This window comes from Lontra canadensis, unplaced genomic scaffold (assembly GCF_010015895.1).
Source record: "Lontra canadensis isolate GAN:19392208 unplaced genomic scaffold, GSC_riverotter_1.0 scaffold100, whole genome shotgun sequence".
Lineage (NCBI taxonomy): Eukaryota > Metazoa > Chordata > Mammalia > Carnivora > Mustelidae > Lontra > Lontra canadensis.
The window spans coordinates 2,851,898-2,879,662 of record NW_022631094.1 but is presented as its reverse complement, the minus strand read 5'-3'; the positions used below and the strand labels follow the sequence as shown (position 1 = coordinate 2,879,662).

The window sequence follows — 27,765 nt, the reverse complement described above, 5'->3', positions numbered from 1 at the left end:
TTCCAAGATTCGTTGTTTATGTATAACACCTAGTGCTCCATGCAATACGTGCCCTCCTTAATTACCATCACCAGGCTAACCCAACCCATCCCCCCATGCCCCTCCCCTCTAAAACCCTCAGTTTGTTTCTTGGAGTCCACAGTCTCGTGGTTCATCTTCCTCCTCTGATTTCCCCCCCTTGATTTTTCCCTTCCTTTTCCTGATGTCCTCCAAAAATTAAAAAGATAAAAAAAAAAAATAAAGTTACCTTCTTATATATATGGTTCCCCAATTTTTTCTTTCTGTGGATAGTGGGAGGACTATTTTAGTCTCTGTATAGATAAAGTGGAACAGGCCAGGGCTTTTTTTAAATATAAAATTGGGTCATGTGGAGAGGTACTAGTCCCAATTCAGTTGTTAATTAATGACAGATATGGCCCATAAAATTAACTTTGTTTCTGTGCTCTCCTTTTAAAATTTTTTTTTGTCTGAAAAAACACTTACTCTTGTCTACAGTTCATGAACAAGGTGCTTTGTTCAGTTTAAGTGCACAATACTTAAGTCTTAAAAATTTTCCAAAATTAATTTTTATGTGATTCATATGTTGAAAGTGGCTGTTATTATTTTAATTCTTTTAGTTATCTGCAGAGAAACAACTGGTGGTATGAACAGAATTGTCTATAAGTACTTTGATTTTTATAATAGAAGTTTATTGGACCAGAGGGACTAGTTTGCTCGGAGTGCATTCAAGATGTAATTTTATCAGTGTGTTCCAAATAATAGTGTACATAAGGATCCCATAGAATACTTAAAAATACAGATTCTTGACTATCACCCTTCACCATTTTCCACCCCCAGTGACTCTGGGATATGACTCAAGAATTTTAAGTTTAAAGAAAAACATTCCTGAGTCTGATATAGATGATCCACTGACCACCTGTTAAGAAAGACTAGTCATAACAACACTACATGTTAATACTCTTATTGTCACTTTTATATAGTCTCCTGGACTGAGCAAGTGCCCTGGATTCTTATCTTCATCAAACTCTAAAGGTAGTAATTCTCACTGTAAAATTGGGAACAATAAAATTGGGAAATAAAGCACATAGAAAAAAAATTATACATAACCCCATTATCCAGAGAAGACTGATAATGTTTTAGTTGGTTTTTCTCCATACTTTTAAATTTTTAGTTGGAGTTTATTTGGAAGTTAGAAGCAGTTTTATATTCTGTTATTCCCATTAAGCTCATAATTTTTTATAATGTTATTAAAAATCATCACCATTTTTATTGCCACTCAAAAATATATATAAATTGCCTCATATATCATTGTTTACTTAACCATTCCTGTTTCTGGATGTTTAGATGGTTTCTTTTTTTACTTAATTAAAAAAAATTAACATATCATGTATTATTGGTTTCAGAGGTACAGCTCTGTGATTCATCAGCTTTATATAATATCCAGTGCTCATTACATCACATGCCCTTCTTAATGGCTGTCCCCTAGTTACCCCACTCCTTCATCTCCCTCTTCCCTCCAGCAACCCTCAGTTTGTTTCCTATGATTAAGAATTTCTTATGGTTTGTGTCCCTAGCAGGTTTCGTCTTGTCTTTTTCTCTTCCCCGATGATCCTCTGTTTTGTTTCTCAAATTCCACATATCAGTGAGATCATATGTAACTTTCTCTGATTGACTTATTTCGCTTAGCATAATACCCTCTAGTTCCATCTACATCACTGCAAATGGCAAGATTTCATTTTTGATGGCTGCATAATATTCTTGCGTGTGTATCACATCTTCATTCATTCTTGTGTTGGTGGACATCTCGGCTCTCTCCATAGTTTGGCTATTGTGGACATTGCTGCTATAAACATTGGGGTGCTCATGCCCCTTCAGATCACTACATTTGCATCTTTGGGGTAAATACCCAGTAGTGCAATTGCTGGGTTGTCGGGTAGCTCTATTTTCAACTTTTTGAGGAACCTCCATACTGTTTTCCAAAGTGGCTGCACCAGCTTGCATTCCGCCAACAGTGTAGAAGGGTTCCACTTTCTCTGCATCCTTGCCAACACCTGTTGTTTCCTAACGTGTTAATTTTAGCCATTCTGTCTGGCGTGAGGCAGTATCTCATTGTGGTTTTGACTTGTATTTCCGTGATGCGGTTGATGCTGATGAGCACTTTTTCATGTGTCTGTTGGCCATGGGCTCTTGTTTTTTTGGGAGATTTTTGATGACTGCTTCAGTTTCCTTACTGGTTATGGGTCTGTTCAGGTTTTCTCTATCTTCCTGGTTCAGTTCTGGTAGTTTATATGTCTCTAGGAATGCATATATTTCTTCCAGATTATCTAATTTGCTGGCATATAGTTGCTTATAGTATGTTCTTAAAATTGTTTTTATTTCTTTGGTGTTGGTTGTGATCTTTCCTCTTTCATTCATGATTTTATTAAACTTGGGTCCTTTCTCTTTTCTTTTTGATAATCTGGTCAGGGGTTTATCAATCTTATTAATTTCTTTCAAAGAACCAGCTCCTAGTTTCGTTGATCTGTTCTACTGTTCTTTTGGTTTCTATTTCATTGATTTCTGCTCTGATCTTTATTTCTCTTCCCCTGCTGGGTTTAGGCTTTATTTGCTTAGACAGACTTTCTTAATATTTCTACTTCTTTCCTGAATTACTTAATGCAGTGCTGGATTTGATTGCTAATGTTTTACTTCATATGTTTTCATTTATATTTATAAGTGAGGTTGGTTTATAATTTTTTTCATTTAATTCTTCTCCAGTTTTGTTTTAGAATTATGCTAGCCTCATAAACTGTGTTGAAGCATTTCAGTTTTTTAAATTAGAAAAACTGAACTGTTTAAATAATAGAAATTGGTTGTTTCTTAAAGATTTAATATAATTTTCCATAAACAGCTTTTAGAAAATGGCGTTTCTTGGTGTCTTTATTTCTCCAAGTCTAGTAAAGTATCAGGATCAAAGTAAGAACTTCTTTTAACACTTGTTGAATAAATATTCTCTAGTTAAGGTTCTGGGAAATGATTTGCTGTATAGAATTGTTTGTTATATTAAAAGACTTCATTGTAGTAAGAGAAACATTGTTACCTTGGCTAATTCACCAGGATATGGAATTAGTCTGGAAGAGGAATACTACATGGAAATCTGTCTTCCTAGATAGATTTTCTTCATAGAAAGGTGCTCCTTGGTGGTAGTCTAATTTCAAAGCTAACATTTCAAGGAAAACCATCTCATTTGTATCATTGAATACAGTAGTTGGGTAATTACCATGTGTAAAAAGACTGAATGTAATCATTTTACATACGTATTCATGTTTGGAGTTATTTTTAATGTGTTCTCTTTTAAATCTTATTCTGTGATTTATATCCATTATAATTATTTACAGACAAAATAATATTTTGGAAGTTTAAGTACTTTAATTTTATTAAGACTGATTCAGTGTATCCATCCGCATTTCCTTTTTTAAATTCCGTATTTTTAAGCATTCATAAAACTCTTGGGTACATTATAGAAGTAATTAAATTTCTGAATATAACCCTAGGATTTATATAGTAAAGCAGCCCAGGGTCAGCTATGTCCCCAGAGGATGTTTGGCAACATCTGGATACTTCTTTTTTTTTTTTTTTTTTTTTAAGATTTTATTTATTTATTTGACAGAGATCACAAGTAGGCAGAGAGGCAGGCCGAGAGGGAGAGAGGAGGAAGCAGGCTCACTGCCGAGCAGAGAGCCCGATGCGGGGCTCGATCCCAGGACCTTGATTTCATGACCTGAGCCGAAGGCAGAGGCTTTAAACCACTGAGCCACCCAGGCGCCCCAACATCTGGATACTTCTTAATAGGCACAGTGGAAATGCAACTAACATATAGTGGGTAGAGATGCTAGTAAACATTCTAAAACACACAAAATAGCCCCCTGCAGTAAAGAATTATCTGACCCAAAATGTTATCCGTGTGAAGGTTGAGAATACAAAGTGTATGAAGAATATTCTGCTCTTGACTGACATCTAGTGAGACATATAAAAATAATAAGTAAAGCTGTAGATTGAGATTAAGCATTTAAATCAGTTACTGCTGATTCTTATTTTTCCACTGTTAGGAAATTCACAAATAAGGAACCTAGGAGGAGATTATATGATTTATTGGTATTGAGAAATTCTAGCTGAGAAAGAATGGAATGTAGTAAATTCTTAGCTGAAATGTTTTATCTCCTTTATCTTTCACTTTTACATTCCTGATTTGATAGTTTTCTATCAAAATCTTTCTTTTGATAGTTTTCTGAATACATGTTGAATTACGCATGTGTAAGACTTTTCGTGTTTTAAAAAAATTGCCTAAAATCATAGACTTTCAGAGACAAAGAAGACCTTTGTGGTTTAATCTGATTCCCTCATTTATAGAGATTTAAAATTCAATTTCAGGAAGAATGAGGTGATCTAATCCAATGTCCTACAACTTGTTAGTGCCAGATCTTGAACTGGAGCTCACAGTTCCTGACTTCTAGTGGACTATTCTTTCAGGGTGAGGGAAAGTTATTAAGTATACTTTGGATTGTGTTTGAAGCTTTTATGTTTTCTTCAACCAAATCATGAATTTTAATACTGTGAAATTGTTTTTTCTTTAGAGAGAATATATATACCTGTATATGTGTTTTAAAATAAGCTTATATGTATTCTTTATGTCTCATGTTTCATTTAATTTTTATTTGTAAATGTTATGCCAGTTTAAGCATGAATATTTCACATTTTTCGTAGGCAACAACACCTCCAAATCAAGGACGTCCAGATTCTCCTGTCTATGCTAATCTACAAGAACTGAAAATATCCCAGTCTGCTCTCCCTCCGCTTCCTGGGAGCCCAGCAATTCAGATTAATGGGGAATGGGAGACTCATAAAGATAGTTCAGGGCGTTGTTATTACTATAACAGAGGAACCCAGGAAAGAACCTGGAAACCGCCTCGTTGGACTCGGGATACAAGCATAAGCAAGGGAGAGTTCCAGAGTCCAGGAGACCAAGAGGTATGAATAATTAAGGAATCAACAGTGGCTTACCAAACTTTCTCTCTTTTCGTTATTCAAGGCCAAGGAAGTGAGTAGGTTTGTTTCTTGGTATTAATATGATAGAACACTTGAAATCTCTAAGCTATTAAATGTTCTTTCCCAGTTTCATTATATTAATGCTAATTCTAATATCTAACTAATAGACAGTAGCTAACCTTATAATGTGTTTACTAGTTCCTGAATTAAGTAATTTAAAATTGCTTAGTACCAGTGGCTTTCCTCACATTATAGAAGATACCAATATAGTTACAGTTATTGCCAAATCAGGGATGTTTTTTAGAAAAAGGAAAGAAAATATATGATGTGACTTAGCCACATAAATAAAAACAAAGTTATGAACTAGTTAAAATAGACACTTTTCTGTATTGGTTTGCTGTGACTACTGAGATGCTTTTCAGTGTTTCAGTCAGAGGTGCAAGATCACTTTTTATTTATATGTAAGGAAAATAAGTATAATGTAATTCCTTTGCTATAAATGGGCCATCTTGTAAAGTATGACTGTTCAGTCTAAAATCATTATTTTCTGTATCTAGTGTTCATACTACTACTCCCCCCCCCACCCCGCCCCAACCTTTGTTTCACCTTTACCTGCACCTCTTAGAGGGTGGTGCAGTGAACTTGGCCAGCTATATTTTGAGAGACAGTCATGTCAGAGGTCTGGAGAGATTCCTTGGGACCATTTGGACATGCAGGAGAGGCTTGGGTAGAACTGACAGAATGGAATTAAATCCTGCTGTTTAATAGAGGGAGGCCCCTATGCCTGCATAGGACACACTGCTCTTACAGAAAGCATGTGGAATAAAAACAATTCCAGTTAGGTAGGAGCTGGAAAAATCAGGTGGCGCATCCTGTATTTAGCAGAATCAAAAAGCTTTTTGTAGTTAATGACTCCTCTTGTCCTATTTTTCAGTTGGTTATTTATAGCTTTGGTTTGGTGATAACTTGTACTTTTAGTGTTCAAGAATGAAATCGAGAGTAGTGAGAGAAATTTGTTCCTGTGTTACTATAATAAGAAAAATGTTGAGAAAGTTATTTGAATTGTAGATCTAGAAAGATATCAAATTACATTGTATGTGAATAATAAAGTAAAAATCTAATAATTTGGAAGAACTAGAGAGAGTTCAATTATAGAATAATTTAAGGAAATTTAAAGTACAGCAACTTTAAGCATGCTTTTTGGCTTTCCATATTAATAAATAGATGAGAGTGATTTGTATATCAGAATCTCTGCTTACTTGGCCTCTGCACACATTGTTTAAAAATAGTTAATTACAGGGACGCCTGGGTGGCTCAGTTGGTTAAGCAGCTGCCTTCGGCTCAGGTCATGATCCCAGCATCCTGGGATCGAGTCCCACATCGGGCTCCTTGCTCTGCAGGGAGCCTGCTTCTCCCTCTGCCTCTGCCTGCCATTCTGTCTGCCTGTGCTCTCTCTCTCTCTCTCTCATAAATAAATAAAATCTTTAAAAAAAAAAATTACAAAGTGGCTAGAGCACATTTTCTAATAATTTCTTGAGAAAGGTTGCATATAGGAGGTGGTACTGAGACTTTTTATGTGAAAAATGTTTATATTCTGCACTTACATTTAATTGGTAGCTTGCTGAGTATAGAGTTCTAGGTTGGAAATATCTTTTTCCTCACAGTTGGAGGGCATTTTGAACTTCCGTGTATGGCGATACAGATCAGCTGCTTGCCAGGAGTCTCCAGTGTCAAGACCATTAGGTCTTTCTTTTAGACTACTCAGTCTTCACTCTTCACAGAAGTCTTAAAATCTGCCGGGAAAGTCAGGGCTGCAGACTGTTGGTAGTCAGTATTAGTTTTGCTTATAGTCCCTCAGTCTCCTCGTTTCTGTTTGGTACCTTGTGTCCCAGTTGTGCCTCTTGTCTTCCAAATCAGAATCTTACTGTTTTTCTCTCGTAAGATTTAATGAATTCCTCTACTTCAACTGGGAAAAGGGAAGGGTGCACACCTAGCAAGCAGGCCTGAAGGAAAGGGATTCTGGCAGTTTTAGTCCTCATTGCAGTATCCCTGCCTTCACCCCTAGGACCTAATACTGTCACTTCCTGAGCCATTTGAAGATTCTGCTCTGTAAAGTGGTTAGATTTCACTTCCCTCTCCAACTCCACAGCCTCCCTCCGCCATTTTAGAATCCGCTTTCTTTGTAGATGAGTTAGTCTTTTGTTCATTTGCTTCTCAGCTTCCAGAGTTTTGTGATTGCTCACATCTTGCGTTCTCCCTATTCTTGGTAGTATAAGCCTTTTAAAACATATTTCAGTACTTTTAGTGGGGTTTGAGAAGGGGAATAAGTGTTAACTCTTCCATCTAATTCAGAGCTTATTATCTTAGTGGTTATCCTAGAGCAATGGTTCTCAACTGGGTACAGTTTTGCCTCCTGGGGGACATTAGACAATGGGGACATTTTTTTGTTGTTAAACTCAAGGAGGGCCACTGGCATCTCATGGGTAGAAGCCAGAGATGCTGTTCCACATCCTGCGATACACAAGATCGCTCCCACAACAAAGACTCATCTGGCCCTAAATGTCAGTAGTGCTGCTGTTGCAAACCCTGCCATAGAATTGTTAACGTGCATACTCACCAGAGCCTAGTCAGTGTCCTCTCGCTCTTTAGAGCCAAGTGAGAACTGTATGTGCCATTTGCTATTGTTGTCTTTTATTTCTGTTTTTAGCCCCCTTATTGTTGTACATGGTGATTCTTAAATTCATCCTCCTATTTGGTACTTTTTTCCCCCCTCACACTCCTTTATGCAAATCAGATTATTTTGGATAACTTTTATCTTGGATAACTACTGTCTTAAGCACATACTTTTAAATTTTTTTAGTGAGGATTTGTTAGTGATAGAATCTTAGTTTAAAATTTAGTGATGATGTTAGTGATAGAATCTTAGTTTTTGTCTAGAAATTTATTTTTCCTTATTTTTGAAGAATATCTTTACTTGATATACAGTTCTTTTTTAAAGGATTTTTAAAAACTTATTTATCTGACAGAGCACAAACAGGGAGAGGGAGAAACAGATTCCCCAATGAGCAAGGAGCCCAACCCAGGACCCTGGGATCATGACCTGAGCTGAAGGGAGTCAGTCAACCAGCTAAGCCACCTAGGCGCCCCTTGATATACAGTTATAAGTTGACTGCTTACTTGTTTGTTTTTTCCTGGTTCACTGAAGATTTTATTCTCCTGTTTTCAGGCTTCCGTTGTTGATGTTGGAAATCAGCTCAGTTTGATTTTTCATTCCTTGAAGAACATCTTGTCCCTTCTGGCTGGCAGCTTTTAAGATCTTGTATCTGTAATTTTTCTATAACATGATTAGGTGAAGGTATCTTATTTCCTGCCCAGGGTTTTGTTGGGGTTCTTTTCTTTTTTTTTTTTTTTTTTTAAGATTTTATTTATTTGAGAGAGAGAGTGAGAGAGCACAAGCAGGGGGAGGGGCCAAAGGACAGGGAGAAGCAGGCTCCCCACTGAGCAAGGAGCCCAACCAAGGACCACGCTCCCACCCCCATCATGATCTGAACTGAAGGCAGACTCTTTTTTTTTTTTTTTAAAGATTTATTTATTTATTTGACAGACAGAAATCACAAGGAGGCAGAGAGGCAGGCAGAGAGAGAGGAGGAAGCAGGCTCCCCGCTGAGCAGAGAGCCCGATGTGGGGCTCGATCCCAGGACCCTGGGATCATGACCTGAGCCGAAGGCAGAGGCTTTAACCCACTGAGCCACCCAGGCGCCCCCTGAAGGCAGTCTCTTAAGCGGTTGAGCCACCAGGTGCCCCTTTTGTTGGGATTCTTGAACTTGAGGAGTCCTATCTTTGATTAGTTCTAGAAAATTCCTACTTGTCTATATATAGCCTCTGTCCCACTTTCTGTTTCCTCTCATTCTGGAACTTTGATTAGATGAATATTTAATCTGCTTGCATTGGTCATGTCTTTTGATTTCCCTTTATTTGTGAATTTTATCTCTGTTTCTCTTTGTGCTTCATTCTCAATGATTTTTGATGTAGTTGTTGTTCATTATTTTTCATCTTTATTATTAAACCAGTCCTTAAATTTTATTTTATTTTTTTTAAGATTTTATTTATTTATTTGACACACACACAGAGAAATCACAAGTAGTGAGAGAAGCAGGCAGAGAGAGAGGGAGAAGCAGGCTCCCCGCTGAGCAGAGAGCCCAATGAGGGACCCTGAGATCATGACCTGAGCTGAAGGCAGAGACTTAACCCACTGAGCCACCCAGGCACCCCAGTCCTTAAATTTTAAAAACATCTTAGTTTTTATTTATTTGGGAGAGCTTCTCATCTTATTACTTTGAAAAGTTTTAAACCTAAAAAACAGTATAGTGAACATCCACATACTAGGTAGACCTTCATCTAAGATTTAACTGTTTTAACATTTTGCCACATTTGCTGCTTCTCTTCCTCCTTCTGCCTCCTAGTAATTTCTTTTCTAAACCATTTGGATTAAGGCAACATAATATTTTGTTGTCTAAGTATAAGGATGTTTTCCAGCAAAACTGTTGTCAGTTTTTAGTGAAAAATTATCATGCCCAAGAAGTTTAATATTGATATGTTATTTAATACACAGTTAATATTCAGTGTTTCTCACTTGTCAAGTAATGTCCCTTACAGTTTTTTTTCCTGCACTGAAAGACCCAGTGAAGGATAATGTATTTCATATCTTTCTTTATCTTATTTTGTATTTAATTTAATTTAATTTATTTTTAAATATTTTATTTATTAGCAAGAGAGCCCATGAGTCGGGGAGAGGGTGAGCTGTTTTGGGCAGAGGGAGAGAAGCAGACTCCGTGCTGAGTAGGAAGCCCGATGTGGGACTCAGTCCCAGGACCCTGAGATCGTGACCTGAGCCACTTGGGCGTGTGTGTGTGTGTATGTGTGTGTGTGTGTATATATATATATATATATATATATTTATAATTCTAGTACATAAGGTCTTTAAGAGTTGAATTATTCTGCTTTTCTGGTGACTCTTAATCATGGTGTTTTGTTTCACATAATGTCCACATATGTTTTATTTATTTATTTTTAAAGGTTTTATTTATTTGTCAGAGAGAGGAAGAGAGAGAGTGCATAAGCAGGGGGGAACAGCAGGCAGAGGGAAAAGCATGTTTCCCGCTGAACAGGGAGCCCAATGTGGAACTTGATCCCAAGACCGTGGGATCATGACCTGAGCTGAAGGCAGACACTTGACTGAGCCGCTCAGGTGTCCCTGTATGTGTGTTTTAATATGTGACTATATATAGTGCTTAGAAATTTTTATATATAGGAAGTCTTTAATGCTGGGGTTGAAAGCTTGTTCTGTCAGAGAGGATTTGCTTTTGTTTCTGCCAGGAAGCTAGCATCCTGTAAACATTTGAAACTGAATTTTCAGCTTTAGTTTTTTAGGCCATCTAAGTAGTAGTAATTTTGATCGCGTGAAGCCTGGTTTGCGGTTGGGGATTCTCCCATTTCCCCCCACTTATCTGGGAAGATTCCTGTTATTTCCATTGTGTGGAATAAAAGGACAAGACTTATTTCTGCCTCACTGGTAATCTGAGGGTATACTACTTTGGGGTATCAGTTCTTTATCGGGGGAAATCCAGTTACACTCTGTACTTTTGGTAGTCTCAATTCCTGTTCCCCAGTACTTGATGCCTTGAAAACTAATGTTCTAGTTTGAGGTTTGACACATGCCTTCAAAGAGAAAGCTGGTCATTACATTCTACTTAGTTTTTGACCTCTGAGTATTTCTTAGCCTTTTGCTTCTTGATGATTCTTAAAAAATTTATGTAATATATTATTGTTTTAATCCAGGTGGTCATTTCAGTACCTACGTGTCATTGTCCTGTAAATGGAACACCTCTGTAGCCCACTCTATAAGGCTATATTTGCTGCAAAATATATACCCCAAAATTACCGAGCCAAGTACCCTGCTGAATGGAGTTATGAGTATAGCACAGCTAACATTTAGAGAATGCTTACCAAAAATAATCTTAATTTTATTTAATTGCCACTAAATAGCTCTTTTCTAGTTGTATATACCAAGATTTTAGAGGTACCTCTACCTTAAAAAAAAAAAAAAAGATTTATTTATTTGTCAGAGAGAGAGAGAGCGTGCGTGAGTGAGCATAGGCAGGCAGAGGTAGAGGAAGAAGCAGGCATCCAAAAGAATGAGGAGCCTGATGTGGGATCCTAGGACCGTGGGGTCATGACCCAAGTTGAAGGCAGATGCCCAACTGACTGAGCAATCCAAGCATCCCAGTACCTCTGGTTCTATAAAATAATAAAACATGTTGAGATAACAGAGGTTTCTCTTCATGCACAAAAGGAACATCTTGGGGTGCCTGGGTGGCTCAGTGGGTAAAGCCACTGCCTTCAGCTTAGGTCATGATCTCAGGTCTTGGGATCAAGCCCTGCGTTGGGCTCTCTGCTCAGCGGGGAGCCTGCTTCCCTTTCTCTCTCTGCTTACTTGTGAAATCTCTCTCTCTCTCTGCCAAATAAATAAATGGAATCTTAAAAAGAAAAAAAGGAACATCTTACTGCACAAAAATTGGGAAATTATGGGAGCATTTCATTAGCTAGAAAGTCATGTTTATGAAAATACTGATTTAGTGACTTTGTTTCCTAAATTAGTTTTACCATTATAAAGGCGTGTTAGTTTCAGGTGTACAATGTAATGATTCTATATTTGTGTATATTGTGAAATGATCACATTAAGTCTAGTAAAGAATTTTTTTGTCATGTGAGAAGTTTTAAGATCCACTCTTTTAGCAACTTTCACATATGTAATACAGTATTATTAATTGTGTTTTCCATGCAGTACTTTATATCTATATCCCCATGACTTACTTATTTTATAACTGGAAGTTTGTGCTTTTTGTCCCCTTTCCCAATGGGTGAACCTGCCTTCTCCCTCACCTCTGGCAACCACCAGTCTGTTCTCTGTATCTATTAGCTTGTTCTGTTTGGAAGATTCCATAAGTGGGATCATATGGTATTTGTTTTTCTCTGACTTATTTGACTTAGCATAATGGCTGTAGTGGCCATCTGTGTCGTTGCCAATGGTAAAATTTTGTTCTTTTTTATGGCTGAATAATATTCCATTGTATAGATTTCTTTTCTCTGTTTCTAGAAGATTTTATGGTACTGTACTTAAGTGGTCTAAATTTAAAAACAAGTCTTGATTTTTAAAATAGGTTTTCCATCATTAACATTACTCTTACAAAATGTATGTAGGTCACTTTACTCAGGGTTTCTGTAAAGTTGTCTATGTCAGTTTTTGTGAACATGTTACTATTAGTATGTTTCTGTCTTTTTCCTACAACATTGAGAATCTACACAGTTAAGTGTTTTAGACCAAATTATGATGATAGAAGATATAGTTTGAGTCAGATTTAATTGCAGGAAGTATTTTACCTAGAAGTGATCCTGGAGGGGTCATTTACAAGAACTCTAATCTCGTAAATATTCGTGAATGAAGTTTAAGTGCAGTAAGCAAATTGCTGCTTACTCACATTATGGTGCCTATTGTTTGAAAAAGCAGAAATTGACTTTTGTCATCTTATTTGCTTCTCTTGTATGTCTGGATTTTGTCATGCTTTTAAAAGTAAAACATACCTAAGTTACTTCCATACTGAATTTTTCACCTCTCTATCGTTTGAATTTTTTCAATATTATTTTTCCTGTTTTGAAGTTTAGTTTCCAACTATCTTTAATAAACATGTGATTGAGGAAATAAATTAGACAAATAAAAGCAATAAATGAGAACATAAAATACAGTATTACAAGACTAGTGACCCCCCCCCAGTTCCACACATTAAAAAAATAATAATTCTATTTATTGAGCACTGTTGTTTGCCAGGCATGAGAATTTTCAAGAAACTCAGTCTGAGGAAGTACAGTCATCCTGTATTTTGCTTACACATGGATGTGTATATCCATACACACTCCTCTGTCAGTTTTTAACCTGATTTCAGTGCAAAAGCAGAATTAAATAATAGAAGGTAGCATTTTATCTCTCAGTCTGAAAACATTGTTTTCAATTTTATTATGGTGAATTTTTCCAGGGTTACATCATTGTGATAAAATAACTATTATTAATTTCCCCTTACCACGTAACATTGTACCATTTGAAAGACTAACAATTTGTGAATTAAATTTTCAGATATAGTCAAGATATCTTAGTGTGCTTATAGCTATTACAGTTTATTGTTTAGATTTGCAACGGCTGCATATGTGTGTGTATATATATATATTCAAAGAAGAAAAATCCTTATGTTTCTGACTATTTATAGCTTCTTTCATCAGAAGAAAACTACCACAGCATTTGTTACAGCCAGTCAGATAGTCAGTGTGGTTCTCCTCCAAGGGGTTGGTCAGAAGAGTTGGATGAACGTGGGCATACCTTATATACCAGTGACTATACTAATGAAAAGGTACATTTTTTTTTCTCATCTAGTTTTTTGGGGCAGAATCCTTGCATAAAATAGTCGTGCTCTGAAGTTTTAGTAGTAGTTGAAAAACGCATGAAAATATTCTTTATTGTAATTCTGAAATCATGCCAATCAACAACATGAAAACTCATTATATAACTACTGATTCATGGTTTTAAATTGCTTATAATTACAGTGATTTCTGTGGTGTCAAAACCATCTAAGACAACTTTTTAAGAGTAGACCTGTTGAGTGTCATTCTGTTAAGACTTCGTCAGTAAACATATTACTTTATATTTTCCTTAAGGAATGGTTTTTAAGGAATAGTTTTCTCAGCATGTGTCACTATGATATACCACCTCACTTTCTATACTCCTTTTTCTTTTATAATCAAGTTATGTAAAATAAAAACCATGAATCTAGTACTTTATGATTAATTAGTTGGGGAATGCATATTGAAATTTTATGTATTAACATCTGGTATCATCAGAGAAGATAACTGATTGGTTGTGCTTGCTTTAATTACTTCACACTTGAACATGACACATTAGTTTTTCACAATTAAGATCATATATTAAATTAGCAGTACTTAGTCTTTTGCTCCTCAGTAGTCCCTATATTATATCATATGAAGTTTTATTATTAGTGTTACTTAAATGATATTGAATGAGGAATGTGTTGGCTACAGGAGGTAATTCCTAAGGGTTTGCACAAAGTTTGGCTTACATTGTTCAGTAGTTTTATATTTGAAGATTTAAAACATATTCTCTTTTGTTCTTTTCCCAACCTGTTTTCAAGTGAGTGTGACCCTGTGTCCAGTATATATGTATATCTGTGTGTCTTTATGTTACATTTTCTTGTGTTAAGTGGTGCCTCACATTGGAACTAGCTTGATACTGGAAGAGGGAGGAAATAAATTCACATTTAATATTGAGTGTATTTACTTTTACCAAACTTAAAATACAAATCTATTAGTTTAAGTTTGTAAATTTTTTTTTGCGGTGTTCTTGAGGATGTAGAGTAAAGTTCATAAGAAAAACATCTAGTATCTCCAGTTGTATAAGCTTAAACTCACTTTTACTTAAATTAAAAAAATAAAACTTTTTTTGTTTTTTGTTGTTGTTATTTTACACGTGTTTTGTTTTTATAGTGGCTCAAGCATGTTGATGATCAAGGTAGACAGTATTACTACAGTGCAGATGGATCTCGTTCAGAATGGGAATTGCCAAAGGTAATAAACCTTAACATTGAATTTATATTTTGAAATAGTAGATATAATAATATCTGAAAATAGTCTCAGCAGATTTACTTCAAAATTTTTATTCAACTTTTAAAAAGCAGAACTTTTTTTTCGGAATTCATTGAGAATCCTTTGGCCAAAATACTCTAAGATGTGTATGATCTTTGCTATATAATACTGATAATTCCTATTCAGAAGTTCTTTTGGTTGAAATCAGTTTTTCCATCATTCCTGGAAATAAGAATTTCCTTCAGTGCCAATAAAGCCATCTTATATCTAGTCATCTTGCATATATTGAATTTTTGAGGTTGGTCTTAACATTTAATCTTTTTTTTTTTTTTAAGAGAAAAAAGTGACTCAGTATTCGTTTATTCTCATATGTGAATATGTGTTGTAATTGTGTCAGTCATTAGCAGCATGTGCTGATAAAATCTTCTAGGGTCTCACTGGGTCTGTCTTTTTTCAGATGAGTACATCAGGGCTCAGTTGATCTTAAGGCAGTGGGCTTTAGAGTGGTCATGTGCTTGTCACACTATTAGTTATTGAGATAATTTTAAATGATATCTGAGCAAAAGTTTAAATTTTAATTGGTAGTTAATTTTGATGTTTTAGAAAATGACAATGTTAGCAGACATATCTGTAGTGTTAGATAGACTTTAATTTTTAAAGAAATTTGTCTTTTTGCCAAAGTAAACCAATTTAAAGAAAAGTGCTGTTATAAAGATACATGGATATAGAAAAAAACCACTGGATGTTAATAACTTGAAGGTTGGAAAACACTGTCTAGTAAAGTAATAATTGTGGTTTCTTCTTATGTGAATGTTACCTGACCTCTATTTAATAAATTATAAGGTTTGATAGTGTAATAAGTGTATTACATAAGTGTAATAAGCTATACAGTGAGTACTTGATTATTAAGAACACCTTTGTGACCTGTCTTGAGCTAGTAGCATAAGAACTCCATTATAAATCTGACAGCTTTTAAAATGCCAAGATATCAAGGAACAATGTAGGGCTATAATGTAGGGCTATAATACAAACTTGACTCAGGGTTCGGGGGTAAGGGGTGAGGATAAAGGAAATAATAATTCTTTTAGTTAATTTAGCTATCAGGTACAGCCCCAGAATTTTCTTGTGTTAAAAAAGCCTTGTCAGGGGGCACCTGGGTGGCTCAGTAGGTTAAAGCCTCTGCTTTCGGCTCAGGTCATGATCCCAGGGTCCTGGGATAGAGCCCTGCATCAGGCTCTCTGCTTGGCAGGGAGCCTGCTTCCCTTCCTTTCTCTCTGCCTGCCTCTCTGCCTACTTGTGATCTCTGTCTGTCAAAGAAATAAATAAATAAATACATAAATAGTCTTTAAAAAAAAAAAAAAAAAAGCCTTGTCAGATCTTCAAATAAGCATTTGTATTTACATATTTTACATGTATTTTAGCATGTATTTTACACAAGTACTTTCTCTTTTACCCAGCTCAGCAGAAGAAACTATTTTTAACACTTTCAAAATGAGAAGTTGTATTAAAATTTACATATAGACAATAGGATTGTTTTTTGAAAATAATGCTGTTTGCAACATAACATTAGTGTTAATGATGATAACTTCTATATTTTAATTTCAAAACTCAACATACAAAGAATTATGAAGACATTATCACATTGTGGGCTTTCTTTTTTTAAGGCTTAATTTTTTTTAGAACAGTTAATAAAAGTGAGAGGAAGGTATAGAGATTTCTCATATATCCCTGGTTCCTACACATGTGCAACCTCCCTCATTATCAACATCACTCCCCCAGGGTGGTATATTCTTTACTAAGGATGAACCTGCATTGACAAATCATAATCACCTGAAGTCCATAGTCTACCTTAGGGTTCATTCTTGGTGTTGTATATTCTGTGGATTTGGACAAAAGTATACTGACATGTCTTTCATTATAATATCATACAAAGTATTTTCAATGCCCTGAAGATCCTCTGTTCACTACCTCCCTCAGCCCCTGGCAGCTGCTGATCTTTCTGTTGTCTTCATGGTTATGTCACATTCTGGTTTTTGTTTTTTTTTTTAAAGATTTTATTTATTTATTCGATAGAGAGCACAAGCAGGGGGAGTGTGGCAGGCAGAAGGAAAGGGAGAAGCAGGCTCCCACTGAGCAGAGAGCCCGATGTGGGGCTTGATCCCAGGACCTTGGGATCATGACCTGAGCTGAAGGCAGAGGCTTAACTGACTGAGCCACCCAGGTGCCCTGTCACATGGTTTTTATTTAAAATTAACCATAGATAATATTTATCTAAATATATATATATTTAAGTATATATATATCTAAAAATATATATCTAAAATAGTACTGAGAATAAGTAAAGATCCAAATAAAAATATATTAAAAATGCCATAAATTGCTCCTCACATATTTCATGGGTAGAAGTTTTCTATTATCACTCTTTAAAATTATGAAATATAATTCAGTAAAACATTCATGTTTTTTTTTCCATTTTCATCATTAATTAGTACTTTTGGAATCTGATTCTTCAGATAAAACCATATTTACCTTTTAAACTTTGAAGTTGTACCAACCCCTTGGAATCCTATAGTATTTTATAAACCAGAGAATGGCAGTTGAATGATACTGTAGTAACAGTTAGGGTTTTTTTGTTTGTAAGGTGTTTGTTTAGCTTTGTTTCATTGTGGGTTTTTTGGGAGGGGGTTGATTGTTTTACAAAGAATTAGATATGAAATGGCTTAAGTTTCCCTAAGTGTCTTTTAATAAAATGTTTTAGTGGGAAATAATATTCCAAGTTTAATATGATTATTATCAACTTTTAGTTAATCTTATTGTTAATAAGATTAACAATATTTGTATTTGTAAATGTACTGGGAAGAAATAGATTACATCGGCTCTTGTTTTTCAAAACTGATACCATTTACAAATAAAATCCTATTTAGTGATTAAATTGGAAAGAAAAATCTTATGGGTAGTGGGAGCCAAAATACGTAATACCTATGTGCTGGGAAAGGAGTATGTTTTTGGTATATAACTGTTCAATATTGAAAACTGTGTGACATTGACAGAGCTATTGGGCTTACAAAATATGAAATCTGATTTCGACTTAAAGATACCAAAGGAGGGACTTCTGGATGGCTCAGTCGGTTAAGCCACTGCCTTCAATTTTAGTATATGTGCTGCCGAAGCGAGCACAAGCCACTGCCTTCAGCTCAGGTCATGATCCCGGGGTCCAGGGATTGAGTCCTGCATCGGGTTCCTTGCTCGGCAAAGAGCCTGCTTCTCTCTCTGCCTCTGCCTGCCACTCTGCCTGCTTGTGCGCTCTCTCTCTCTGACAAATAATAAAATCTTTAAAAAAAAAGATACCAAAGGATATATCTGCTGAAGGCTTAGGTCACTGAAAATGATTTAGACTATAGAAAAATATTTTATTAATATAATAATTACATAATTTAAACATACTACATTTTTCTAACAGTTGACAAATTCCAATTGTAGCTCTTGTCAGTTCCTCACCATTTGAGTTATAGAGGAATCTTTTGTTGTATTGCATCTTCCTTCATAGTAGTTTCTGATTGCCTGGAGTAATGGGATCGAACATAAGACTTCTTTTGAGCCATTTGTCCCAGGTCGGGGTCCACTGAAAGAAGAGGCTTCCCAGATGACCCAATACAAGGAGTAATTTGGAATCTATACTTAACTCATAGCTTAATACTCTATTTGTTTTTGTATTAACTCCTATACTTTCCCTGGTCAGAAAAATTATAGGTTCAACATTAAAATACCTACTGGTGGAGATGTCCTGGGTGAAAGAAAGAAGAAAGGGAGGGGACTGAGTCATATCAAAACCTTTCAGGGTAGTTCCACAAAAGTGGGAATGGGTGCTGATTATGATCATTGTTGAGCCATTTGGTGGTATTATCTCATTTTTTGCCATGATTTGCCACTTAGGATAAAGGCAGAATGGGTAGTTTTTTGAATTTCTAATTAAACTGAATGTGAGGAGAAGGTTGGATTTGGGTATAGTGGGAATGAGGAAATAAGGCAAAATGTTTTAGAACCTCTACTTAGTAAGTGCAAAATAAGTCTCTCAGATGGTTTTGTAACTCCCAGTGCAAATATTAGAAACTTAGCGATTGTTTTTTGAGTACATCTTTGGTGGTCAGCACTGTATAGATATTGTCATGAAATCAAATGCACAGGGCTTGGTCTTTATCCTCAAGGAGTTTGCTATAAATCTGGAAAGCAGAAGCATGTATATATGTGACAGCTAAGTGAGACAAAATATGTACACATATACATTTATGCATACCTGGCTATAGGTGAAGGGAACCATAAAACTGGACTAGAGGAAGCACTGGGGCGGGTAGGGGGGAGGGGATAAGGATGAATGAAAAGAGAACAAAACAAAATATCTCCCACTCAAAATGAATCTGGTATTCAAAATCCAAGTAAAACATATGAAGAACCCAATGCTAATATAAACATGAAAAAATCTAAGAATCAGAACATTGTATTCCAGTTGAAATTAATTTTGTTAATAACTTAATACAGATTTTAAATAATGTTGTAGATGTCTGGAGTTAAATGAAGGCTTTCATTTAGAAAGAACAAGAAGGGCAACCCTCTCTGGTACCCTCCCTCTTTGGGAGCTTTGTGCTATCACTCAGTAAACTTTGCTTTGCTGTGCACCAAAAAAAATAAATGAAAAATAAAAAGAACAAGAAATTATGAAAAATAAAAACGAGTGATATCTGAATAGGTGAATATGATAAAAAATAGAAATATTTCAGATGAAAAAGCTAGTCATTGGAATTATCAAGTATAGTCAGTAGTGTAAACTATAGACAGAAGGGCAGAAAGATAACTAATACTCTAAAGCATAGTTAAAAGAAATGGAAGATGGGTGGGAAGTTTCCTGTATTCATAAACTAGGATTTCCAGAAGAGAAGAATGGAGGAAAGATGGGGAAATAATATCTAAAAATGTGATTTCTAGGAATTTTCTAAAATTGAAGGAAGGCATGAGCATATAACTGGAAAAGATGCCTTAAATACTGACCAGGATAGGTGCCTGGGAGGCTCAGTGGGTTAAAGCCTTTGCCTTTGGCTCAGGTGATGATCCCAGGGTTCTGGGATCGAGCCCCAAGTCAGGCTCTCTGTTCAGCGGGGAGCCTGCTTCCTCCTTTCTCTCTCTCTCTCTCTCTCTCTCTGCCTGCCTCTCTGCCTACTTGTGATCTCTGTCTATCAAATAAATAACAACAACAAAAAAATTAAATACTGAGCAGGATAAATTAAATTTATATGTTGACAAATTTTCCTGGATGTGCAGAACTTCATTATAGGGAGACAATTATAACAGCTAACAAGGGTAAAACACCAGATTTCCTGCAGTGGTAGATTGCATCATTGGGTCCATTCTTTAGCCATTCCTGTATCAGTGCTCTTTGATGTTTACCTTTGTAGAGGCCTTCCACTGTGTGTGGGGGTATATTCTGCTGTTACCTGAGTTCAGTCATAATGACTTGCTTTTCCCTGATGATTTGTTAGTAAATGTATCACAAAGTATAGTATTGAAATGGGCATGTGCACCAAAAAATGTAATTAAAAATTTAAAAATGAACAGAGCCTCAGAGATCTTTGGGAAAATACAGAAGATCTAACATTTCATTGGAGTTGTTAGAGGAAGAGAAGAAAGAGTGTGAGGTTGAAAAATACTTGCAGAAAACAATGTTTGAAAACATCCCAAATTTGGCAAAAGACCAACAAAAATCAAGAAGTTGAGCAACACCTAAAAAACAGGATAGACCTAAAGAAATCCACATCTTGACACATAGTAGTCAGATTTCTGAGAAGTAAAGACTTCCCCTTTCGTTCCCCCCTAAATCTTGAAAGCAGCTATCTTGAAAGTACCTATAGGGTGATAATGATTTGAATGGCAGTGGATGTCTTACCAGAAACCATGAAGCCAGAAGGAAGTGGTATAACATTTTTCAAATGCTGAAAGAAAAAACTCTAAACCTATAATTAATTGTACATCCAACAAAAATGTCCCTCAGGAATGAAAGTAAATAAAGACCTTCTCAAATGAAAGTAAACTAAGAGATTTATTACCAGCATCATATTTTCAAAGACTTGCTATAGGAAGTCCTTCACACAGAAGAGAAATGGTAAAACATTAGGAATGAAGAAAGTACAATGGAAAGGGTGAATATCTGAGGACACTTGTCTTGAGTTTTAAAAATTATGTTTGACATTCAAAACAAAAATTGAAACATTTCTGAAATAACTCACTGTAGGTAGAGATGATACTTTCAACAGCTGTATACCATAAAGAGGGGAGAGTGATATAATTGTTGGTAAGATTTCTGCATTTCACTTGAAATAGTGAAATATTGATACTAGTAAACTGTGATAAATTAAGCATGTGAATTTAATCCCTAGAACAAGTACTAACAAGCCAACAAAAGACTCAAGAAACTATAGATAAAATATAATAGTAAAAACTTTTCAAATAGCCCACAGGAAGGCAGGAAAAGAGAAACTCAAATGAATAATAGGTTAGAAAACAAAATGGCAGACGTGAATCCTAACATATATAATTACATTAAATATAAATGGTCTAAACGCACCTGTTAAAATTTTTTCAGAAACCATAAAAAACCATGACCCAACAATTTGCTTCCATAAGAAAATCACTTCAAATGTAATGTGATCTTATATCATGCTCAAGGTTATTTGTCACATCTACAGTAAATTTCATACTTAATTGTGGGATTATAGGAGCTTTCTCATTAGAATTAGAAACTAGATTTGAACTTTTTAAAATCACTGCTTCTGTTCAACAATAAAGTAAAAAAAAAGTCGAGAGGAAAGGTACAGTTCTTTTAATTATTAGAAAAATCAAGAGAATCTACAAACTCAAAGCTGTTGAGTTGCTGGATATAAAATCTGCATAAAAACTACCCATTTCTTGGGGTACGTGGGTGGTTTAGTTGCTAAGTGTCTGCTTTCAGCTCGGATCATGATCCCGAGGTTCTGGGATCAAGCCCCATGTTGGGCTCCCTGCTCAGTGGGGAGTTTGTTTCTCTCTCTGCCTCTCTGCTTGGCTTGTACTCTCTCACTCACTCTTTCTCTCTCTCAAATAAATAAAATGTTAAAAAAACAACAACAAAAAACTACCCATCTCTCTAGTAAAAAGTCAGATTTGAGCTGTGACAGAAATAAAGATCTCCTTTTCATTACCAGGAGTAGCAACAGGAAGAAGTATAACTAAGAATATGCCTGTTAAAGGTTTGTAAGATCTTTTTTTTTTCCCCCAAAGATTTTATTTATTAGCAAGAGAGAGCGAGCTCATGCTTGCGAGCGTGAGTCGGGTGAGGGGCAGAAGGAGAGAGAGAAGCAGACTCCCCCCTGAGCAAGGAGCCTGAAATCATTACCTGAACTGAAGGCCAGTACTTAACCGACTGAGCCACCCAGGTACCCCGGTTTGTAAGATCTTAAGAAAATTTCAGAGCAGAATTGAAGGATGTAAAACCTTAATAATGGTGCAATATACCATTATGATCTTGGATTGGGAGGCTCAGTGTTATAACAGTGTCCGCATTAATCTATAAATTCACTGCATTTCCATTTACTTTCTCCTTCTCCTTGTTTTTGGGAACTGATGCTAAATTTTATTTGTAAACAAAGGTCTATGAAGAACTAAAGTATTCCTGAAAATGGGAGGTGGGGTGTGTGGGGGGTGGGGTTCTTGCTATGGTGATTAAGATGGGGTAGTAAGAGCAGACGTACAGAGAAATAAACTAGTTGAGAAATAAACCAGAATAGAAAGCTCACATGTAGCATTACATATCAGTGGGTTAAGCATGGAGTCTGGAGTTTGCAATAAATGTTGCTAAGATTATTTATTATTCACATGAAAAAAATGAAGTGTAGCTCTTGACCTCACTTCCCACTTAATGATTAATTCCAGGTAGATGAGAGATATAAATGTAATAAGCAAACTTTAATGTTTACAGAAGGATATATAAAAAATATCATTGACTTCAGAGTGAGAAGGATTTCTTAAAACTATAATCAGGAAAAACTATAAAAGGAAAGATTGACAGATGTGATTACATCAAATAAAACACTTTCTAATATAAAAAGTACCATCACAAAGGGGAAAAGCTGAGCTACAGACTAGGAAAAGGTATATTTAACTCATGTAGCTTACAAAAAGGCTTTGAAGTTAAAATACATTAAGAACTTCCTGGTCCTTTCTGTAAGACTAGAAGAAAGCCCAGTTGAAGTTGTGTAAAATACGTGACTAAGCAATAACCAGAAGAGGAAATACATGAAATAAGTATATGAGAAAATGTACAAATTTACAGGTAATCAGAAAACGTAAATTAAAACAACGAGCTAACATTTCACTTCTCACATTTTTTTTTTTTTTAATGTGTGTGTACTTAAGATTTTATATACTCGAATGCATGTAAATTCAACAGTACCAACTAGGATTGTGCAAACCAATCTGTTCTGCTGGTAGAAATGTAAATTAGTACAACCACCTTAGACATGTCCATTTATAGCAAAATTATTAAATTACATCTATTTACAATGTAATATATATAGCAGTGAAAATATGAGTTAGAACTGCATACTCATCAGCATGGAATATGTTTTTTAATTAACTTATTGAATGCAAGAAGCAAGTTGAAAAATGATGCATGTGGTAGGACTCCATTTATATAACTTTTAAAACTCCACAAGTATGTGTATTTATAGATAAATAAGTATGTATCAAAGTGTGATTACAGTGATGAACACTGAGTTGTGTGGTGCTGCTGGGGAAAGAGGGAGAGGAATGGAATCTGGAAGATGTATTCAGAGGGGATCTAATGTGTCTATGTTTTTTTTTTTTTTTTAAAGATTTTATTATTTATTCGACAGAGAGATCACAAGTAGGCAGAGAGACAGGCAGGGGTGGGGGGAGGGAAAGTAGGCTCCCTGCTGAGCAGAGAGCCTGATGCGGAGCTGGATCCCAGGACCCTGGGATCACGACCTGAGCTGAAGGCAGAGGCTTTAACCCACCCTGGGATCACGACCTGAGCTGAAGGCAGAGGCTTTAACCCACTGAGCCACCCAGGTGCCCCTCTTTTTATTTTATTATATATATATATATATAATATATATATATATATAATATATATATATATATTACCTAAAGCTATTGTTTTATATTAGATATGTTAAACCTTGTTGGTGGGTTTTCATTATAGTCCTTATTCTTTTGTATATGTTTTCATCTAAAATTCTTAAAAAAGGTATTTTTAAAGGGATTAGAAAAGTTTGGTTTCTTTGCAGGGGGATTAGAAAAGTTTTAAACTTAGCCATCTTGTTAACTAGACTATATTTTATATCGACATTTTATTTATGTTTTGTTTTTGTGAACATACTGTTGTCCGGTAAAACTACCAGCACATTTATAGTTGTGATTATTGCCCAGTTTAGTTTCACATTATTTTTGTTGCCTCATTGAAAGGATTTCTAAACAATTGAAGTAGTTACAAAGCTCATAAGCTAAAGGTAGTTGTATCTGTTAAAGTTCATGCACATGCTTTTACACAACTATACATTTTAATTATTGCTAATGATTCTGTTGAAAGTATAGCTCTGTTTAGGTCTCTTTTCTTAGAGTTTTCTGGCAGAGAATTTTTTTGGGGATAGTCTTTAAGTTTCATCTTTGTTCATCCTAGAAATGATCCCTCTGTGAACTTCTGTGACAAATTTTTAGATTGCTATTTGTTAAGCAGCAGTGATTTAAAAGCAGATGCCATATGTGATTGCCTTGCTTTGGCAAATTTTAATGTGAAGAATGAAGTAACAGATTTGGGAGATAGTTGGGGTGTGTGTGCAGGCTCATTTTGGGGAGTAAAGAAATGGCATATTGTGGAGAAAGATGTTGGAAAATTTTTTTAATATTAAAAACATTCTTATAATTTTACTGAAAGTATAATGAATCATTAAATTTTTTTTTAAGATTTTTAAAATTTATTTGACAGAGATCACAAGTAGGCAGAGAGGCAGGCGGGGAGAGAGAGAGAGGGGGAAGCAGGCTCCCTGCTGAGCAGAGAGCCTGCCAGGCTTGATCACAGGACTCTGGGAATCACGACCAGAGCTGAAGGCAGAGGCTTTAAACCCACTGAGCCACCCAGGCACCCCATGAACCATTAAAATTTTAAGATTTACTGGGCGTTTTAGGAGTGGGAGAGGTAGATAGGTATTAGGTATCCTTTGCTTTCAGAAGAATAGAGCCTTTAATTTTCTTTTGTCATTTAATATTATTTTATTTATAATTTATTAAAATTGTATAGAACAGCATAACTGTTAAATCTCACATTGCTGAAATGTTTGTGCTTGGTGATCTACTTGAATTTCAAATGTATGATTTAATACCTTATTGATAATTTGTTCTTAATTTTATATGTTATTTTCAGGGGCAGTTATTATCTATTCTTTGTACACAACTGATATATTCAGGATTGGTTTTTCAAACTAGTACTGTCTCTCCCTTCGGACATGGTTATGTTTTACAACTTCAGAGAAACAAATAATAGTGTGTTTGGCCTATAAATGAAAGCAAAACCAAAAACAAACAACCCTTTAAATAAGTGAAGATACTGTTGTATATGTAATCATCATTTTTAAAAACTAAATCAAAAATTGAACTCATGTAGATTTTCAAGGTAGAAGGAACCTTAAAAAAAGTTTGTCCAATTTTAGAAATTATGGTAGTAATATTCTATTGAGAACCTACTATTAGGGCAGTATTGACATTTTATACTGCTTAATTATTAATACATTATATGTTATATGTTTTATTAATACGTTATTATTAATTATTAATATGTCTGTGAATGAAAGGATTTTTCTGTTATGTCTGTTTTACAGTTGAGGAAACAGACATAGGGAGACTAAATATTTTGCCAAAGTTATGTTAACTTGGTCTCTCAAACACCAAAATCTTTGATCATCTCAGTTGGGCCACAGTGTGGTCAAAGATGAGAATATCAAGGCCAGAAAAATTCCTGTGATGAACTTTGCAGAACATCGTATGTCATGTTTAGATTCCACTTTCGTTTCTATTATTTATAAGGTGTAATTTTTTTTTTTTAAAGTATAATGCTTCATCCCAGCAGCAAAGAGAAATAATTAAAAGTAGGAGCCTGGACAGGCGGCTGCAAGAACCAATTGTATTAACGAAGTGGAGACATAGCACCATTGTGTTGGACACCAATGACAAGGTAGGTCTTTTTGAGAAAATCTTCTAAGAATATCGGAAGTTCTTTTTATTCTTTATGCTTTTATTTTTTCCTTAGCTGCATCCCATACTTTGGTAACTATTGTTTTATTGTGTGTAGCATCAGTTTGTCCTGGAATGGGTTTTGGTTTTGTAGTTCATTGAGTTTTGCACAGTGGACTGACTCATCTGTGGTTTGATAATGTATATGTTTGAGCCTAGCTGGTGATAGATATTTTTGATAACCCTGTTTTAAAGTTCTGTATCTGTTGTTGTTTGGCCTCTGGGAGGTTTTAATAATAAAGACATTTAATTAATTTCTTCATCCTGTGGGAGAATTGGAATCCCAATCCTCTGTTTCCTTAATTGTTCTCTGCACAAAGGACTTCTTTTATGAATCTGAGAAGTAATGTTCTCTGTTTCAAATAAGGGATAGATTTTGATGCAAAGATCAGAATGGAAAACCCATAAAGTTTTTACCTTCCTTATGAGTTTTTTCTTTATGTTGTAGCTTCATTTTGGGGGATGGAGTAGGAAATTCGTATGAATTTGTAGAACATTAGCCATACTAATATGTAAAAATTTGAGGTCGGTGGCTCTAAAAAGTATATTTTAAAAAGATATCTGTCACTGGGGACTCTTTGTTTTACCATCAGACTTCTCTTCTGGCATAATGAGCAGGTTTCTTGCATTTTCAGGTGTTAGTGAAAACAGAATGAACTTTCTTAGGGCATATTTCTCTGTGTTTGGGTACTTTGAGTTATAAATTCCTTTGTAAATTATCTCAAATAGTCAAAACAAGTTTGTTTTGTTTTTTAGTGATTGTAATGTTGGTTTTCGTGAAATTAAATAGAAGACTTTTTGTGCAGCTGTAGAAACCATCTATACATATGAGATAGACTAATAGAACAACAATGAAAGTAGTAGACCAGTTTGTAATTTATATTTTGTAAGGATATTTTGTGATTTGAACGTAGAGGGCATATCAAAGAAAATAAATTCTGGAATCTGACATTGAAGAAAACTTGAAAATATTTTAGCATTAAGAATAACATGAGTAGCTAAGATTCCTAGAGATTTTAACAGAAAATTCATTTAACTCCAAGAACAAAATTACAATTCAGTGCATGCAGAAGGCTTGTAAATGTCCTATATAATGTTCTAATGCAAATTCCACTCTAATTCCACTGCCTCTTCATTTTGGAACAAAAAGGATGATTATTTTGCTGATGTAGACTTAAAATTTCTTACTCTTTTAAAATCTTTTTTGAGATTTATTTTCAGTGTGTTATTAGAATAAGTTGCCTGAAGTTCTCATGACCTTTTTTTTAAAAATCTGAGTCAGAGTTATGAGAGCATGATTTTCTTGAGACCAGAGTTCTACTTATTTTTGGTAGAAATATCTTTTTTTCTTTTTTCTTTTTTTTTTAAACCTGTGCCTTAACCTTAATGGAATCCTAGGTGATTATTCACCAAGCAAGCTTTTCTGTTTATTATCACCACCTACTATATATGTTTTTAAGATTTGAGGTATGAAAGAGGGACTGTACCTGAACAAACTAGCTGACTAATGTATGATAAAGGTTAAAGAGTGTGTGCCTTGAAATGTAATAAGCCTAATACTATGTAACAAATATTGTTCTGATTATCTAAGTCCTAGTTCAGTTGTCAGACTACACTGGAGGAGGTAGATGTGTGTATCTGTGTGTGTGTGTGTGTGTGTGTGTGTGTGTGTGTGTAGATGTGTGGGTGCATCTGTTTCTGCCT

At 35.2% G+C, this 27,765-nt stretch overlaps 1 protein-coding gene across 5 annotated transcripts in view; it reads left to right on the top strand.

Moving 5' to 3' along the window:
• The window catches only part of ARHGAP12 (Rho GTPase activating protein 12), a 108,343-nt gene that overhangs the window by 43,377 nt on the left and 37,201 nt on the right, over positions 1-27,765 (top strand). For 2 of the 5 annotated variants that reach the window (XM_032837895.1, XM_032837894.1), the window contains exons 4-7: positions 4,744-5,007; positions 13,344-13,484; positions 14,632-14,712; positions 25,877-26,002. In XM_032837895.1, coding sequence (XP_032693786.1) covers positions 4,744-5,007; positions 13,344-13,484; positions 14,632-14,712; positions 25,877-26,002 — 612 coding nt within the window. The remainder of the gene's footprint in view (positions 1-4,743; positions 5,008-13,343; positions 13,485-14,631; positions 14,713-25,876; positions 26,003-27,765) is intronic. The other 3 variants (XM_032837897.1, XM_032837896.1, XM_032837898.1) reach the window with 3 other exon arrangements.